Raw genomic sequence first — 18472 nt, forward strand, 5'->3', positions numbered from 1 at the left:
CAAACAGCCGCATTTGACTGCCAGCACTTTGGTTTGAGCAAATTACAGGATAAAAGTCCAGTGGTTGTCGGGTGTGCTCCTTCTGCATTAGCAATCTTTAGAACCTAATGCAGCCCTGGGAGCTCTCTGAGGCCCAGGGTGGGTGTCCCTGCTCTGTTTGCCGCACAGCAGGATTTGGGATTGCAGCTCAGAGGGCAGGAAGTGGCTGGATATTCTTTGTGCTGTTTTTATTGGGGTAACATCCAGAACGCAGAGATCAGCTCCACCTGCGTGGGGAAAATAACCTCTGCAGAAAATTGCCTCTTGGCCTCAAGTAGCTTTGCAGCTTTGGGAATTGCCACTTAATGTGCTGAACTGTACCTCCAAATGAATAAATAAAGGCTGTGCAGTTTAGCCTTTGGCCAGCTTTGAAGCCCATGGGTTTATTACTGATCAAGTCAGGAAGTTTCTTTGCTGTTTATAGATACTACAGCTGGTCTCACCTGCCTTCAGGCCCATAGCACCAAACTGGAATTTATCAGGCATCAAATGTCACCAAGAGATGTTTCAGATTAATTCAATTTTTATTTTACTTTTTTAAACCAATGGTAACTTTAATATTCTTTGTCCAGTCTGCTCTAGTTGTGAATACCAAAGATGTAGAAAAATTTAGAGATGTCTAGAACAGGAAAACTTTAGGCCTCATGTTTCATACCTGCTATTACCTTCCCTATTAACTCTTTGGAGAGCAGCTGCTGAATTCCTTTTTGTTATGTAGCCAAGAGTGATTTGGTGTTTCCTCTAAGATCAAGGCACAGCATCTGTTGAACTAAAGGTGTTCTTTCTGAAAAGGCCTTTTTTTTTTCCTGTCTCTGTGGTCTGGGATCTATGAACAATTCAGGTTCCTGAGTTTACAGAATAACTGGACACAGTAACTGTGCTGTCCCTGCTTTGAGATAGATGAAATAGGTTTGACAAAGTTATCACTGAATATAGAAAGATTCTGTCTCATAGAATGAGGATTTTATAGTTTCATACAGTTGCACAGATCTTGTGGCATACCTAAAATGGCAGAAAACCTAATTAATTATAGACTTCTAAGTACTTAAGAATTGTATTAAAAACTTTTACCTTGAAGAGAATGTCTGAAGTGTTTTACATGGCTTTATGATTGTAAATTCTTTGGCCTTAAAAACAACACAAAGACCTAGGGATTATCTGGGAGAGTTAGTACAAAAAAAATTCGTGGATACTATCCATGTTTCTTGTTAAATATTGCAGTATTGCCAGCGACCATGTGACCTGTCACAAAGCAGATAGTAATTTCAGCATTAAAAATTAACTGCTGCAGTGGCAATTTGGCTTTGTGAGCTGCGGGAGGATGTATTTAGTTACAGTTTCATAACTCTAAATGAATTTCCACACTGTTCATTCTGGGTTTTATTCTATCCACCTTTATGCAGTCCTTTTGTGAGTAAAGAGGAAACTTGTGTTCTTACAATGGACCTTAAGCCTCATTTTCGGGATTCCTCCTAGTGGAACATCTGTACTTAAAGCAAACCGCTCCATCATGTGGCTTCATAGAATGAGCCTTAAAATGCCAATTCTTGAAAACTCATTAGTATTTTCCTGATTATTCAAAGTTTTTTAGAAGCCTGACTCTGAAAATATTCTAAATATTCTCAATTTGAGGAAATGGAGAGAAGAGCAGAAGAAATAGTAGAGGCACATGCGGTAGAGGCAATTTTTAATAAAATTGTTGCTTGCCTTACGGTATGTGCTGTGCTTTGTTTCTTTTGAGGATCTGTTCTTTAGTGGTAAAACCAAAGACTTTTTAGCAAGAAACCGGATAAATTCTTTACAGCCTTGGTTGCTAATATCTCATAATTAATGTTCAAAAGAGATTGTTTCCACTGTGGATTAAAATCAAGGAATATTTTTCCCCAGTATCTTGACAAAGACTTGAGTGAAAACAGTAAAGCCCAGTTCAGAATTCTGACTCTGTGGAGCCTGTGGAGTTTGGAAGTCACTTCAAAGTCTTATTTTAAGCATGTGTTAAAGTGCTCTGCTGAAACCTAATCACTGGCCTCTCTATTTCACGTTTGTCCAAGATTCATTTCACAGGATTACCCATCCAGAAGAGAGGCAGAAAATGACTGAATTCGGGGCACTTCCAGGCACTTGAAAACAGGCTTTTATAAAAGTATCAATAGCATTTTTCAGCAACAGCTGGGTGGGAAGGGAATGTATTCTGAGCAACAGCAGTTAAAGTCATTTATCTGCTGGGAGATCTGACTGCAGAACTCAACTGCTGGGAGTCCTGATGGAGATATTTATAGCTGCATCTCCCCACTGCCAAGGGATATCAACACATGTTGGATTGAAAAGGGAGCAGCAGAGTCTGCTTGGGACAGTGTAGAAAAGCAGTCATTCCATAAGCATTCGTGTTTATTTTTGCCAGCTTGAAACATGAGATGGGTTCTGTTTTCTGAGAAGGACTCAGAGCTGAAAGCTGAATATCCCAGTCCTCCCTCTTGGTGAACTGATGATGCAAGGAAGGCCTGAACTGGAAAATCTGCTCCTCTCAGGGGCTCCCCAGGTGTTTCAGAGCAATTCACAGGACACCAGAGCCAGCAGAGAGGTGCCCTTCATGGGTTCAGCCATTTAGGAAAACCAGAGAATGCCTTGGAGACAGTGGAACTGCTGGTGCACAGAGCTTGCATGGAGCTTTTCTAAACCAGAACTGATTTTTCCAAAGTTTAGTTTTCCACGAAACTAAATCTGACTTATTGTGGTTGCTTTGTCTGGGAACCAACCCCCTCACCTCTGACTGACTGCACACTGCAGCAGCTCTCAGAAGAAGTAAGGTCTCCTCTACGTGAAGAACTGATAGAAGTTTAAAAGAGTTTTGCAGTGGATAGGACTGTTTAAGATCTCTTTCTTAAAAATGTCATTTTCTTTCACCCTTGTAATGATCAGTAATGTTTAACAGAGCCACCCAAACTACAGTGAGCAGAAGTGCTTAAACAGGATGGAGTTATGGCCTGAGGCTGAGAGTACTCGTGGAAGACAGGTGATATTCCTGCTGTAACACCAGGGCCTGTATTTTATGTTAGTTTTCCAAGATTTCAAGGTACTCTACTGACATCTATGAAGTTTGCCCTCCAGTGCAATCCTCAGATACATGGCCTATCCACACCTTGATGCTGTCAGTGAAATACTCTGCATGAAGCCAGGATTTTGTACAGAAATTGCAAGTTATCCTTCAAAAATACACTTTATTCAGTTTCATTTGTACAAGTCTTGTTCAGCTCTTGGCTTCAGTGCCTTCCTTTGCACTAAGTGGCAGAATATCCCATTAATTCATCTTTCCTTTTGTGTCTGATGCTATTCATGGAGTCCCTTTTCCATCTCACCTTCTGATCTCTCAGTACAATCTCCAGCTGCATACTTTTCACTGATTTAAATGTTACACACTGTATTCATTTAACAAACATAGGTGTATAAATGCATTTTTCAAGTGGGGCTACAGGAAACATTGGAAAATGTTTCCCATAAAGTAATTAACAGAGGGATTGGTAAGAGGGAATTGACAGAAAAAAAAAGTGGGGTTGACAGAAAAGGTGTAGAGGTTACGTAGAGAAACTGAAGACAAAATTTCGTTTTGAAAATCCCTGTATTGATTTGGAGGCATTATTTGTATAACAGAAGAAGGTCATAACTTTGAAGTGTTTCTCTATATAAACCCTATTCACATTTCACACAATTTGCGTGGATAGGTTGACCTATTGAAATTTGCTAAATTTTATTAGTTATGACAAACGTAGCAATATTGTATCCACAACAAAGTTATTTCATTCTCTTTTGGATTGGTATGCGAATAACATGAAACTAAATATTTGTTCAGCTTTTGTGACCATTCAAAAATGGGAAAAAACCACTTATTTTGGACAAATTTTCTAAACATGTTGGCATCCTGTTCTTTTCCAGAAGTTGGAAACAACAGGCTTAATTTTCCTCACTAATGCAATGCTTAAAAAAAAAAAAAGAAAATAATATTTGTCTATTCCTTATCAGAAATAAGGACTTTTATCAGTGTATCTGCAGTTCATTCTATTTTCAGGGATTTTTTTACTATTCTTTCCATTCTGAAAAATCTGATGTGCATCATAGAGATGAGAGGCAAACTGTTACCTGGTATTGTATTGGTGTGTATGCAAATATTTGGTAAATATCCTGTTTCAAGTGTCTCACATCCTCATTTATTGCAGCTTTAGTAGTTTCAGCAGTGCTTTGAAGCATTTGAGACAGGAAACTAAATCTGATTTATTGTTACGTGGTAGGATGAAAATAAATATCTTTAATTATTTTCTTTACATACCAGTGTACTCTGCAAATAACTGGGCAAGTGCTCGTAGTAATGGTGATGCTCTGTTAAGTAGGAAATATTTTTTAGATTTTGTGTGAAAACAGAGAAATCAGGTTTCTTACGTTAAAAGAAGAAAAAAGGCACAGCTCTTGTAGAGCTTGGGCTGGACAAAGCGTTTCAGCATATGGTGAGGAATGTGTGAAACTGCCAAGAATGTGCAAATGTCTCTGGGTGAGTTAACAGGCAGAAACTTCATCTGAGAACCTGCAATCCATCCTCTGTGCCAGCCAGGAGCTGCTCATTGCTCCAGCAGTGACCAGAGGGGACAGGGCAGTGCTGGGTGACCCGGGAATGGCTGCAGGGATGGCCCCACCTGCTCCAGGAGTCACCAGCATGGAACAGGGGTGAGGGGTAACCAATGGCCATCCAAGCCTGTCTAACCCTGAGTCAAGGCTCATTCTTGATTTTCATCAACAAGTTAAGGCCTTAGGATTGAGTGTGTCTTATGCTGGGAAAGGATTATTTGTTTGTGCATCTGCAAAATGTTAGTTCTTGTCTGTTTCCCAGGATACTATTTATTTTTTTTAATTATCGCAAGCATAAGCAAAGCAAGCATGCTCATCTACAGAATGCAGTGTATTTATTTAATTTTGTTCCAAGAGTTTCTCCTTTCTCTGTCACGTAGACATTATCAGTCAGTCACAATTAATACTCTAAGACAAATTTTCTTGCTGGAAATACTTCATCTAGATTCCTGAAGCCATTTTTGCCATGAAAAAGGGATTTCTTCCTCCATTGTCTTCTACACAAATGGCCTGACTTTCTCTATACACAAGTATTCCCATATTTTCTCTCTCTTTTTTCACTCTGAAGCCCTCACATTTTTCTGAACCGTGAGAATAACACGTGTGAATTGGCACGCTGAAAACATTTTCCCATTTAAAATCTGGTCATAATCCCTTTGTTTCCAAAGCAGCCCAGACACTAGGATTGGGGGGAAAAACAAAATTTAAAAAAAACCTATGCAGAGGAAGAGATGAAGGAAAAGTTGATTGTAACTATTAAATTATTGTTATTGTTATTATTGTTATTATTATTAATGTTATTATTATTTAATTATTAATATTACCTAAATAATATTTTGATAGTTAATATTGCTATTAATTCATTTATTGCTTAATGATATTAATTAATTTAATAGTATTAATATTATTACTTTAATAATATCGAATCCAATATTAACAATTAATATAATAATTCTTGGGGATAGGTAAATGTTTGTAGCATGGCCATCCTCACTGGGCTCCCCGGACGAGGCAGGGAGGATGCAAACCTGGACACTTATTTCTTGGCCTAAGAGAGCAAGTGTAAGTTCTTTCAGTGTTTTCAGAGCCTGATGGGATTTGAAATTTGAAACCAGAACAATCTAAAAGTTATTGATTAAAAGGAAGACCTGGAGGACTGCTCTGACTCCTCCTACTCCTTTGCCCTTTAATTTCCCAGGAGATTCAGAGACAATAGAAGAACAAGATTGACCATTTGCATTTGTGCTGCACCAAAACCTACATTTTATCACAAATGAAATGTAAAACTGCTAAAACAGTGCTACTAAATATAATTTTTTGTGTCCATAGGGCCCTAGCTGGGTAGGAGAAAGGGGGAAAAGAGGTGGAAAAGCAAACAGCTCTGTGCTTCTTCAGCTCAGTGTTGGTAGAAGAGGGAAAACACCAGACCGTGCCTTTCCTTCCACAGTTCTAAGAGGATTTCTGGGTGTTTTCTTGTCTCTTCACAGTGGAATGGAGGGACATGAGAAGTGTAGCTGATCATTTAAAGAGTTTTTGTTCTCAGTTTCAAAGCCCTTGCAGCATGTTTGTTTGCTATTTAAAAGAGGCTGCAAGCCTTGTTTGACATGCTGGCTAAAAGCAATGGCTCACTTAGCTGAGTGGGCTTTGTTTTTTACTTTACAGCACAAAAATGTAAAATTGCTAAAAGTTCTTGGGCTGGCACCTTTGGTGTCCTGCACATGGAGTTTTTAGTCCAATCAAGTCTGGCAGCAGTCAGCAATTTTCTATGGAAGTATGGAACTGGCAAATAAACCCTGATGGGTTATCATACAGCTTATGAAGCATGTAAACTTTCATAACTTGAAATATTTTACTGCCCTACATTGCATTTGTGTTGCCATAATGTGTGTGTTCTTTTACTTTTGGGGACAGCACTGGAGAGAAAACAGACAATGTGATGGGGGCAAGAGAGCAAAAGCTGGATCAGCCTCTCTCTGGGGTAACACTTGAGGGTGGTGGTTCTGTAGTGCAAGTGGGGGAGCTTTTGCTTCTTTGTTTTTTAGCTCTCCACTGAACCAGAAACTGGTGCTCAGTGAAGAGCTTCACACAGACATGAATTTCCTGAAAATAAGAAAAACATACAGTGGTAACCTGATGAAGCAATGCTGAGAGTGCAACGTGCTTTCCTTATTTTCCCATTGCCCAGGGAAGCTAACCTGCTTTCCCAGTGAAATGGAAAAGCATTCTGAGCAAATCTGGGGCAACAGATTTGCATTCAGCTGGTTTCTGAGAGTTTCAGGCCAAAGCTCAAGCAGGATGTAAAGTTCAGAATGCAGGTGACAGGCTCCCAGAGAGCATGTGACTGTCTGGAATGTATGCTGTCAACATTCTGGCTGATAAGATGCAGAAAATTCAGACACTCACCTTTTAATCAGGAAGAATGACTAACAGAAACCAAGGCTCCTTCTCATGACCTCCAGCACAAGTGACAAGGTAGAAGTAAGGTATGTTGTCATTTTTAATACTTTTCAAAGGAGAAATGGATACTACCCTCAATGCAGATGCCACACTGGGGCACTAGGTAGTTCAGTAACACAGTTTTTCTGTAGTTTTAAAAATTAAAACCACAATCATTAGCTGATAAAGTGAGGTGGAGTGTTTTAAGAGAGGCATTTCCTTCTTCCCTGAATAAGACTGAAATGGGAGTCTTGGAGCCGATGCTTTGAAATGGATGAAATGTGGAACTTCAAGGTACCATAGTGGTGGTATTATGGAATATGAAAGCTGTGAGATAAAGTTGGATGTATTTTCTAATCTCCATAATTAGATAACAAGGCTTTTGGGGAAAAAAATGCTTTATACTGTTGGGCATTCTTGTTTAATGTCAAGACAACACCTATTCAGGCTTCAGCTTGTCAGCCATGACATGTCAGCTGTCATGCACAGGGAAATGTACTCTATTAAGTAATTTTTTTTTTTTAATGCACTGTTGATGATGCATTGAGATTTTTTCCAGATAGTATTAGCTGTTCAAGAATAACTGCTCTCATCCACTTTCAGACAGCATAAAATAAGTATATTCTATGCTCAGGGCAACCCAAGTCAGATCTGTGTTGTAGCATTGCTTTTGGAAACAGGCAGGTCTTTTGTCCTCACATTTACTGGCGATTTTAGATATCCCAGCACCTTTAGAAACCTTGTAGCAGAGACACAAAAAATTGTCATGTTTTTCTTGTCATGTGACTTTAGGTAAGAACAGATAATAAATATATGAAGGGAACTGAAAGTCCAGGTTTATATCCTTCCCTCTTACCTTGTGCTGTAGGAGGTTCTCAAAAGAGCTCCATCAGGTCAAAAGGACCAAGAATGGTTGAAATATTAAAAACCCACATCCCCTTGAAGAAATTTTGTCACATATCTGTGGCTTCCCCAGTCTGGAATGTGGGTGGGTGCCTGAGTGAGACTGGTCCCTGTAGGAAAGGCTTTCTGCAGCTTCAGACTTTGAGTGCTTTGGGTATAACATTAGTACCACAGGCAGCTTTAACGCTGGTTCTTTCCAGCTGCTGGTCGATGCCTCCCTGAGCCCAGGGGTCAGTCTGGCTGTAGGATCTGAAGGCAGTGAGGAGATAAGCAAACGTTCTGAGATGATCACAAAGGTTCCGTGGGGGCAGCTGCCTTTGGGTCTGAAGAGGTGTTGCCCAAGCAGCTGTCCTTGTGTGTGTAACAATCAGCTGCCTGGTTTAAGGCCAAAGCCACTTTGAACTAGGGGGAGAAACAGCACTGGAAACTGGAGCTTATTGGGAAAAATTAGAAGTTATGGATAACTGCTGTGTGGAGGCACTAGAGGACACCACAATAACAGGCAACACTTTAAACTTCCCTCTTGCCAGAGCGTTGCGTTGCACACGTATTCATCTTGGTGTTGCAAGTTTGAAAAGTTGCCATGCTGTGAGATTTCAGCTTCAGCAGGAGCAGACAAATATCTTGGAAGGGTATCATCATCTTCTGTTAGGACGGAAAATCGCCTCTTTGGCAATAGCAGTATTTATGGGATCATTATCTTATTCACAGGCTCGTCCTTGAATTCCTCCCCTTTTATAATGTCTTTTGAGAGGACAGGCAAGTAATTCAAAGAGCAGAACTTATTTTTAGGTTTAGTCTGAGCCTGAAATAAATTGAGAAGGCTGAGTAGTGTTACGATAAACAGGGAGCAGAACAGAGACAGGAAATAGGGGGTCTTTGGTAATGAGTTCCAGCCACTCTTGAAACAGAAAGCCAGGGAAAGCACTACTTGAGAATAGTTTCTCAGTGACAGCTTAATAATTTTTAGCTTGTTATTCATCATTAAAGGGGAACAGTTCCTGCAGAATGATGCTGTTCTTGAAAGATTCTTTTTTAAAGATCATTTAGTAAGTTATCTTTTTAAAGTTTTTAGGCTTGCATTGTTCTTGCTGCAAACCGATCTGCTGTTTAAAAAAACCAGATGTTTGGGGGGGGAGCCTGAAGTTTATACAGTCGTGTGTTATATATACATCTGGGAGAAGCCTTTGGGATAAGCCTTGTGGGACAGGGGCAGGGGATTCTGCTTAAAATATGACCAGGCACTGAAAATTTCAGAAGTTGAGGGTTAAAAGGGGAAGAAATCACAGCTACATCCCGTAGAACAAAGCAGACCGCTTGCTTCCAAAAGTTTCTTTTAACCCTGGGAATGTGACTGCTGAGATGGGCCCAAAGCATGGATGGTGAGATTGATATTTACAAGCACTTCACGTGGCTAAAGAGGGTAAGTGATTTGCTGGGCTTTGTTTGCTCTTTCCAAATGCACATTTAGCAAAATCTCAGCGAGAATTCTCTGCTTGACGAAAAGAAACTCATTCAGTGCCTCAGACTTTAAACGGTGTGAGTTTCTTCATGAGGGGTGAATTAAAGACGTGCCTTGGTGTAGGAGGAGGAGGCTTAGGGAGGGGTGAGAAAATCAGCTGTCTTTGTCTTTAAAGATGAAACTCTAGCATCAAACTTTGAGCAAATGGCAATAGATTCTGGCAAGTGCTCGTGCCTTCCGGGGATTGCAGTGCAACAAAACAAATCCTGCATGGTAACAACATATAGCAAAAGAGAGGAGAGGCTCTTGTTTACCATGTTGTGCTTTAAAGGGAAAAGTTTTCTGCACCAGATCTCCACTTAAGTGATTCTTCATCGGGGTAACTGTGTGAGACCTCTCGGGATGCCTTTGTCTCGGGTAAAAATGGTGGTGGTTTTCTTCTGTGCCTGTTACTCTGCTAAAAAGATTGGGGTTTTTTAAAGGCGAGGCTGTTAATTTTGTCAATTTTGTTAATGAACTGCCCAGACACAGATTAACTGCATGAAATTGTCTTTGTCTTCCTTTTTTTAAAAGTAGGTTTGTGCAGTTCTTTCATCACGTTGAAAAAATCACTTTGTTTTTGTCAGCTTTTAGGTTCTTTTATGATCTGAGTATTTATTTTCCAGTGTTAGAAAAATCCATGAATGGAATATGACTGGATCCCTCAGAATAGGCTGGCTTTTTAATTAGAATATGGATTTGTGTCATGTCTCTCCTTATTCTTTAAAAATCTGTTTGAACCTGTGTGTACTTTTCCTGCAAATTCTTGCCTATGTATGCACACGTGAATACAAATGCTCTCTTGGGTTTTTACTAGCTGTATAAACACAAAATATCTGTCAATTCTAATGTGAAATGTGATTAGGAGCATTAATTTTGGGTAGTTCCTTGAATAAGTGTAAAATATCAATGATGTGTCAGTCTTTAATAAGAGTTTGTGAATCCTGAAGTTAATTTACCAAATATTTGCATCAGATTCTGGAAACTTTCACACTTCTGGAGCGTGTCTGTGGAGGGCATTAAATGGGAAGTGAGTGGATACAGGAAGTGGCTGCTGGTAACATTATACTCTTAGTTTAACCTGTGCTCTGTGCAGTTAAAGCCAAGTACTTCTTTAAATACATGTATTTTGAGCTCACATATTAATTTGCTATTTAAATGAGGTTATGGACACGTCGTGTCTGCCACTCCTGCTTCCAGAAATTTCATTTCTGTGCAGACATGTTTGCTAACAAAAAGGTTAATGAGGTCTGCTGCCATCAGCTTGAGGGCTGTGCTCAGAAAGGACACGGTGTTCAAATGGAGCACGAGGTTTTACAGGAATTCACAATAATCCTGCTGTTGCTGCATGTAATTCCCTGTATGTCAGGTACATAAAGGAGAATATCAATACTGCTGCTTTTCCTTGCCAGCTCTTTAAAGGGGTGAGCATGTGGTGGGGAAGGGAGGAGGACTGAGAGTGATCTTGCATTGTTCCCAGGAGGACTTTAAGCAGTCTGCTCCCAAATTCCTTTGACAAGTGATTTAGAAACCAAAAAAGTTGAAACAATCTAAGCTGCTTGATCAGTCCTCCTGTCCAAGAATCCCAATGTCTCACAGGGTCTGGCACTGACTGTTACAGCACATAAAGATTTCAGTTCCTGCACTCATAAACTGTTGCTTTTTGGTTGATAATAAAATTGTGAGTTGCTTTCAGAGTAACATGTGGCATTTAACAGAGAATAACTGCAGCAGACTTCCATAAAGCCTTGGTGAAGTATGCCAGAGCTGGATCAAACTTCATCATTAGCAGAAATCACTTCAGAGACCCAGATGGGTTTTGATGTTGCAGGGGTTGCCTAGGCTGGATTTGTGTGGTATCTGTGGCTTGGACTGGGTTAGGGCAGCAAACAAAAACCAAAATCACGAGATCCAGGCAGGCAAAACAACAGATACAACTGCTATTTTCAGATGCTTATAATGGAGGGTCTGGTTTTAAGCAGAATTCTTGTAACATAATGTGCACAGTGGCATCTTGCAACAGCAGCAGGGGAAAACATATTATTGAGATCAAACTGAAATAACGTGTCACCACACTCCAGTTCTTTCCACTGGACTTTATTGGTGGCCACATGACCTGTGGAAATGCTGGGCCAAGAATGGCCAGAGAGATGGACAAAGTGGGGGCAGGAAAACCCGAGAGCATGTGGACAAGGAGGGAGGGCAGGGGATGTTCCTTGTGTATAAACATCATGCTTGTAAATTCACAAATTCATTGTGTATAAACATAGTGCTTTTAAACTGGCCAGCAGCACAGTCACAAAGCAGTGCTGGGCAGGCTGGGGGAAGGGTTTTGCAGGTAATTAATACTGGGCTCCTCCACAGGCCTGAGTGTGGATCTGTTAAAAGTTTCATTTGCAAACTAAGGGACTTGAGATACCCCCACTACCTGGAAGTGTCTGGTTTTTAACAAATATTCTTTTGTTCTCCCAAGAGACTTGGCTTAGAGGGTTCACATACAATTTTGTGTCATTCTGTTGCTTTATTCTTATCTCTCCACCCACCCTTAATTAGAAGATACCATTCCAGATAAAAACAGTACAACCTATATTTTGGTACATAGACATGTATTTATAGCCCAAAATGATTAACATAAATGCTAATATTCACTGCAAACTGTGTGGCACAGAGCTGATGGCTGGCCTGAAATTGGTGTACATTGGTTTTATGCCTTTCTTTTTTTCTGGATGAGATTCTTAAACTGTACCAGCAAGAGGTGGAGTGATCAAACCATGATGTAGCCATTAAATTCCAGATATTGAAGGTGAATCTTGTAGGAATCTATAAAGTTAGAGGGTTTCAGGTTTGTGGGAAAACAGACCTGTTCGTGTCTGTATATAAACTGCCAGCGCAAATCTTGTGGCTTTCCATAAGGATATATTCGTTTAAGACATGTAACTGTCTGGAGGGAAAAAAAAGTATTAGTAAAAATAAATATTAGTTTTTAGAAAAATTATCCAGATAAAATAAAAATATTTGTTTAAAAAATCATTTGGTTTTAGAACTACCAAAATTTACCTAGCTCTGTCTTTGCTTAGTTTCAGAGTATGCACTGTCAGCTTTTTTTCCAGTGACTGCTACTTTCATTTAAGCAACCAGTAACAATGGCAAATAAAAAATCCTGCTGTTGATTTACTAATTGCCTTCAGATGAAAGGCAAGAGTTATAGATCCAGAAATTGTGTTCCAGCCCTCTCCTCCTCCTCTGAGGTAACTGAGGGAATGCACATACATTGAGATGGGTGTGTGTCTGAGGTAGCACTAACATGCCAAGAGATTAAATTTTTGCTTCGACAGTCAGATGCAAATAAAAATGTTTACTGTGTAAGCTGGCTCACTCATCACTCATCATAATACAACTCCTTGTGACTCAGACCAGAATTCTAGTGACCAAAAAGATTGCTACAGAGGTGGAAAGACCAACTCCAAATAGGCTGGGGAGAGAATGCAGTGTGCATTTTCTGGTGTTGGAAAGCAGGGCTGAGGTCTGGGTGCTGCTTTGTGGTAAAGCTGACTGCCTGGACTCTGCTGGCCATCCTCATTGTTTTCAGCTTCTGAACTACAACAAAAAGCAGCACATCAAGCATGTCCCTAATCTTCCCCATCAATACAAGTATTATCATTACCACAGGCATCCTGTGCAAGTATCAGTGGAGCTGAAGGTGGTTCATGTGGCTGAGGAAGAGAGGAGGGTTATGACAGCATCTGTCTCCTCACAGAGGCGGGTGACTTGTTGAAAAAGCTCACAAATCACCACTTTAACTGACTGCCAGGTTTCTTTTCCCAGCTCCTCCCCGCTCCACAGCTCAGGGTGAGATCCATGGTGTTTGTGACAAATTTCTGAGTCACAGCTTGCTGACCAGCTTCAGAAGTTGGAGGGGTTAAGGTTAAAATTAGCTGTGTTGGGGATTCTTGGTGCTGAAAAGGCACACCTGAGGAGAACATCAACTGACAGATATTTCTTGCCAGATCCTTTAATACTTTTGCTGCTTATCCCCATTTTAAATCAAAGCTATTGAATTGTTCTCCAAAGTCTGAATTTTTTGTGTGTCACATGAGAAGGAAAATTCAAGCCCTTTTCTTGAAAGAGGACTCAGTAATGACTGGATCATGTAAGTGATACTTAGACCTTCCCAGCAACTTTGCAATATTATTTTCATATTAAATCAGTGAGCATATTCCAAAGAGAAGATTTGGAAAATAAAAACGAAGAAGCTAAAGCAGGTGATGGAATGCATTTTGACCAAAAAAAAAAAAAAAAGTTTTCTTTTTCTTTTCTTTCTCTAGAACTGGGAGTTACAGCTGATTTGGAATTGTTCCAGGAAACTTTTTGAGGTTAATATCTCTTGCCATCTGACAGGCAGTAAAGTATATCCAAAATGGCTAAGGAGACTTTAATACAGGTGCTCCAGGAAATTTTTTGCAGTTCCTGCCTTCCCATGGCTGGGACAGGTCACTCTTCAGTGGGTAAAACCTGGCTGGATGTCCTGGCACGGAGTGGTGGTGGATAGTGCCACATCCAGCTGGGGACTGTCACCAGGGGTGTTCCCCAGGGATCAGTGCTGGACCCAGCCCCGTTTGGTGCCTTTATTGATGACCTAGATGAGGAGATGGAGTGCACACACAGTAAGGACAAAGGTAACACCCAGCTGGGTGGGAGTGTTGATCTGCTGGAGGGCCGAAGGCCCTGCAGAGGGATCTGGACAGGCCAGAGAGATGGGCCAAGGCCAATGGTGTGACATTCAGCAAGGCCCGGTTCTGGATGCTGTCCTTGGCTCACAACAACCCTCTGGAGCACTGCAGGCTGGGGACAGAATGGCTGGACAGTGGACAGAGAAAAGGACGTGGAGGTACTGGCTGGGAGTGACTGAACATGAGCCAGCTGTGCCCAGGGGGCCAAGCGGGCAAATGGCACCTGAAATACTGTCCCCAGCAGGCCAATGGCACAGAAACGTTGTCCCCAGCAGGAGCAGGGCAGTGGCTGTCCCCCGTGCCGGGCACTGGTCAGGCCCCAAGTGCTGTGTCCAGGTCGGGGCCCCTCAGTCCTGGGAGGACATTGAGGGGCCGGAGTGGATCCAGAGAAGGGCAATGGAGCTGGGAGGGTCTGGAGGGTAAAAGCCCTGTGAGAAGCAGTTGAGGGAGCTGGGGATGTTCAGCCTGGAGCAAAGGAGGCTCAGGGGGGACTTTATCCCTCTGTAGAGCCGCCTGGCAGGAGGGTGGAGCCGGGTGGGGATCGGCCTCTCCTCACAGGCAGCCAGGGACAGGATGAGAGAAATGGCTGAAGTTGTGCCATGAGAGGTACAGATTGGATGCTAGGAAAAATTTCATCACAAAAAGGGTTGTAAAACACGTGAACAGACTGCCCAGGGAAATGTTGGAGACACAGTCCTAGAAGAGTTTAAAAAATGTGTAGATGTGGTACTTGAGGACATTGTTTTATGGCAAAAATGGTGGTGCTGCTGCTTGGACTCGATAATCTTAGAACTCTTTTCCAGTCTTAAGAATTCTATGATTCCTGTAGACAAAGTATTTATGGCATGCAGTGGATTTTTTATCTGCAGTGGTACTGCCATCAGCATATTTTCAGCTACCTTGCCTTAGCATATCTCTCCTTCTACTTTGTTATCATAAACTTTGTGCAATCTCTGTCATTCTTTCATTGGAAGAGGCGTAGTTAAGATATTTGGCTTATAATTTGTCTAGCCCAGGTAACAATTTTTGGTCTTAAAAGCTGGATCTTCTGAAGTAACAACTTTATAGGAAATCCTGCAAATTCAGCCTTTTAGACCTGTGTGACCACATGACCAGTGTTTATTTATTGTTTGGGAGTTCTTAGAGCAAGCTGTGGTCTCATGTCTTTTGTGCTGTGGGTCCTGAATTTAATTTTTGTTGATACATGTGACATCTTGCTCAGTTTCCTCTCAGTCCTGACTCTCACAACTGCAGAATGCTCCCCAGCCATCCACAGATGGCCTTGGTTCGTGTTACACTGTTTTATCTTCTCTTTATACATGCCACAAAGAATTACTGAGGCCCAAACAACTGCTGTACATCAATCAGACACTTTTATTTAGCAGGTCATTTTTCTGTCTACTGTACCTTTCTGTGCTTATCTGAGGCCTTTCTGGCTGACCTCACACCTGCATATTTAGAGCCATTTCTGTGAGGTCTTGATCCCTAAAACTTGGTCAAAAACTTGTGATAAAAGTCTATTTTGAGTAGAGTTAACACGTTCATCTTTTGATGATGAGGGCTGGTAAGTGAGGTGTGGAATGAGCACCTGCACATTCTGTTTTCAGTGTCCCTGTTGGCCCCTTAAACAGGCACAAAAGACCAAGATTGTTGAATTTAGAGGTGGTTCTAGTTAAGGGCCTTGCAGCTATGCTAAAGGACATGGTTAAAACATAAGAGCCAGATGCACCGGAAAAGAGTGTAAATAATAAAATGCAAGTCAGTGCTGACTTGCTCAAAGTTATACATTTAAGCAGAAACAAAGAGTAAAAGTAGAATGAAGAACGGGCTGGCAGCTAAATAAAAGCATTTTAAAAGGATCTGGAAGTTATAGGTCCTAGGCTGAAAATCTATGAATTTTACTGTATGTTTAATATGGAAATAAATATGGCCCAGGTGTCTGTGAGAAGGTTTCACCACTCTAGCCAGTTTCAGCTGGAGTCCTGTGTCTCCTCTTAAGCCTTTAATTGCAGAAGAAGTTGGGAAATAGTTGGTGAAGGGGAACCAAAAGAAAGCAACAAAACAAATCTTGAAAAATTAATCTCTGAGGAAAAGACAGAAAAACTTGTATTTTCTTTCACAGCATGAAGAGGGACCTGCTAATTACAGATGTAGAGATAATCTTCAAATATGTAAAAAGTCTCTGAAGTGAATGGACGGACCTATTTTGTAATTTATGGTGTTATGGTAACCATGAGGTTGAAGAGATGATTCAGATTAAGCATGAAGAAAAATGTTCTCATGATAGGTAGGGAAGAAGTAGATGGAGAAGCTGTGAGCTCCATCTCTGGGGGTCTTTACACACATTTTAATGTCTATACACACATTTTTTCATATTTTTCATCTTATAAGAACTGCTTAATATACAAAACTTTTATTAACTGTTACTTGAAACTTTAACTGTAAAAATTCTCACAGCACTTTTTTTAAGAAGACAAAACAAGAATATTGCAAATACTCATTTGCCCTAGGATGGAATAGTGAACCAGAAGATCTCTTCAGGCATCTTTCAGCCGCTGTTTGTTGGTGCCATTGTGATCCTCTCAATTTCTTCCAAATAATCAGAGACAAGGGTGCTTAGTTTCTCTCAGCTTACAAAGATGCCACACTTGTACCTAGTGCCACACTTATATCCAGTTCAGCACTTTATGGCTTGAAAAGTGCCTTTTGATTGGATAAAAATTTTGTTTCTTGATTTGAGTTAAATCAAATAGCACCATGTTTATTTTCAGCATTTGTTTTAGGTTTGGGCCTGTTGGCCTCAGTATAGATTAAGAAACTATAGATATATTTAATTAAAAAAATAAAGTCTGTTCACAAATGTTGAGTTGAAAAAGAAAGGGCATCTGGGGAAGGCAGATTATAATTCTCTTGGTGCCATTGTGCAAGTAACTATAAATGAACAGTCAGCTGCAGTGGAAGGGAGCTCCTTGGATTCCTGTGTGAGCTGAAAATCCAGGCTGAGTGTTGTGTTCCCTGGCAGAAATGCAGTGCCTGCAGTGGAGCTGGGAAATCAACCTCTGGGGGCTCAGGTTACTTTTGATGCTCTGAGCAAGCAGCTGCTTTTCCCACAGTGTTTCAGTGGGCAGGATGAACTGAGGAGACTCTTCTAAACTTAAAGAAATCCACATATTTCTTTTTCTAATGGTGACGTTTCTATGTGAAGTAATAAAATCCATAGGAAATGGGGCATAATAATTAAGGACAGGCCATATTTTAAAAGGTTTTGCTCCCTAGAGCCTTTTAGAAGTCCCTAAGTAATTGGGTGGCTAGAGTAGTTCCTGATAAGAATTTGATTATTTAAATAACTTTTTAGTTGCTAACAAAAAATTTGTAATTTTCTTTCAGTAATTTCTAGGAATAATACGCCTATAGCAATTTTTACCACTTGAAAGTAAATACAAGATTCATTACTGTGGAGAATAGATATTTCAAATTAAAAGGGTATTGTTTAGGTAAGATGGTATTTTCCATTGCAGTTATAATTTTCTAGAAAATATCAGTCTATTCATTTACCACTCTTGAATGCTGGAAATGAGAGAGTATTCAGAATACAGCTTAAGAAAGGTACATTCTTAGTGTACATTATTTTTTAATGTACAGTAATTACAGGCTTAATACATATGAAATAAACAGTTCTGCTCTATACACACATTTTTTTGTATTTTTTGCCTTTTAAGAACTGCTCAATATATGAAACTTTTATTAACTGTTGCTTGAAATTTTAACTGTAAAATTTCTCACAGCACTTTTTTTTTCCCTCCCAGTCACAGGTGAACCATCATTCATCCAATAATGAAACTTATCAAGAAAGGTTGGCACGATTAGAAGGTGATAAAGAGTCCCTCATCCTGCAGGTATGTCCAAAAGAGAGAAGAATTTTGTCTGCATAGTTGATATCCAGCACATAAAAGCTGAAGTGGCAGAGTGTTTTCTGTTAAACAAATGTTAGCAGCTAACCAAATGTGGCTGATATTTAACCAGGAATTAATTTGTATTCTGTATAATCCCTCTAAATGATTCCATGCTGGGGTACCTTGTAGGAGGAGAGGGGTGTAACAGCAGTAAAAGTGGGGGGGGGAGTGACGAAGGGATTAAAAATAATTCTGTCCCAGGCTGCTGCTTGGATGGTGGTTCTCATTCTAGGTTTGCTAGGTTGTGCCAGTTTTCTAGGTTCTGTATGCCACCATTTTTTTAATGAACCAGAAGA

At 40.4% G+C, this 18472-nt stretch overlaps 1 protein-coding gene across 15 annotated transcripts in view; it reads left to right on the forward strand.

Moving 5' to 3' along the window:
• PPFIBP2 (PPFIA binding protein 2) overlaps positions 1-18472 on the forward strand; it is a 92961-nt gene that overhangs the window by 32910 nt on the left and 41579 nt on the right. For 8 of the 15 annotated variants that reach the window (XM_030948833.1, XM_030948840.1, XM_030948831.1 and 5 more), the window contains exon 4: positions 18030-18119. In XM_030948833.1, coding sequence (XP_030804693.1) covers positions 18030-18119 — 90 coding nt within the window. Of the gene's footprint in view, positions 1-8652; positions 9042-9163; positions 9416-9476; positions 9530-9628; positions 9872-18029; positions 18120-18472 lie in introns of those variants that run through there. The other 7 variants (XM_030948835.1, XM_030948839.1, XM_030948841.1 and 4 more) reach the window with 5 other exon arrangements.

Source organism: Camarhynchus parvulus, chromosome 5 (assembly GCF_901933205.1).
Source record: "Camarhynchus parvulus chromosome 5, STF_HiC, whole genome shotgun sequence".
NCBI classification, from domain to species: Eukaryota; Metazoa; Chordata; class Aves; order Passeriformes; family Thraupidae; genus Camarhynchus; species Camarhynchus parvulus.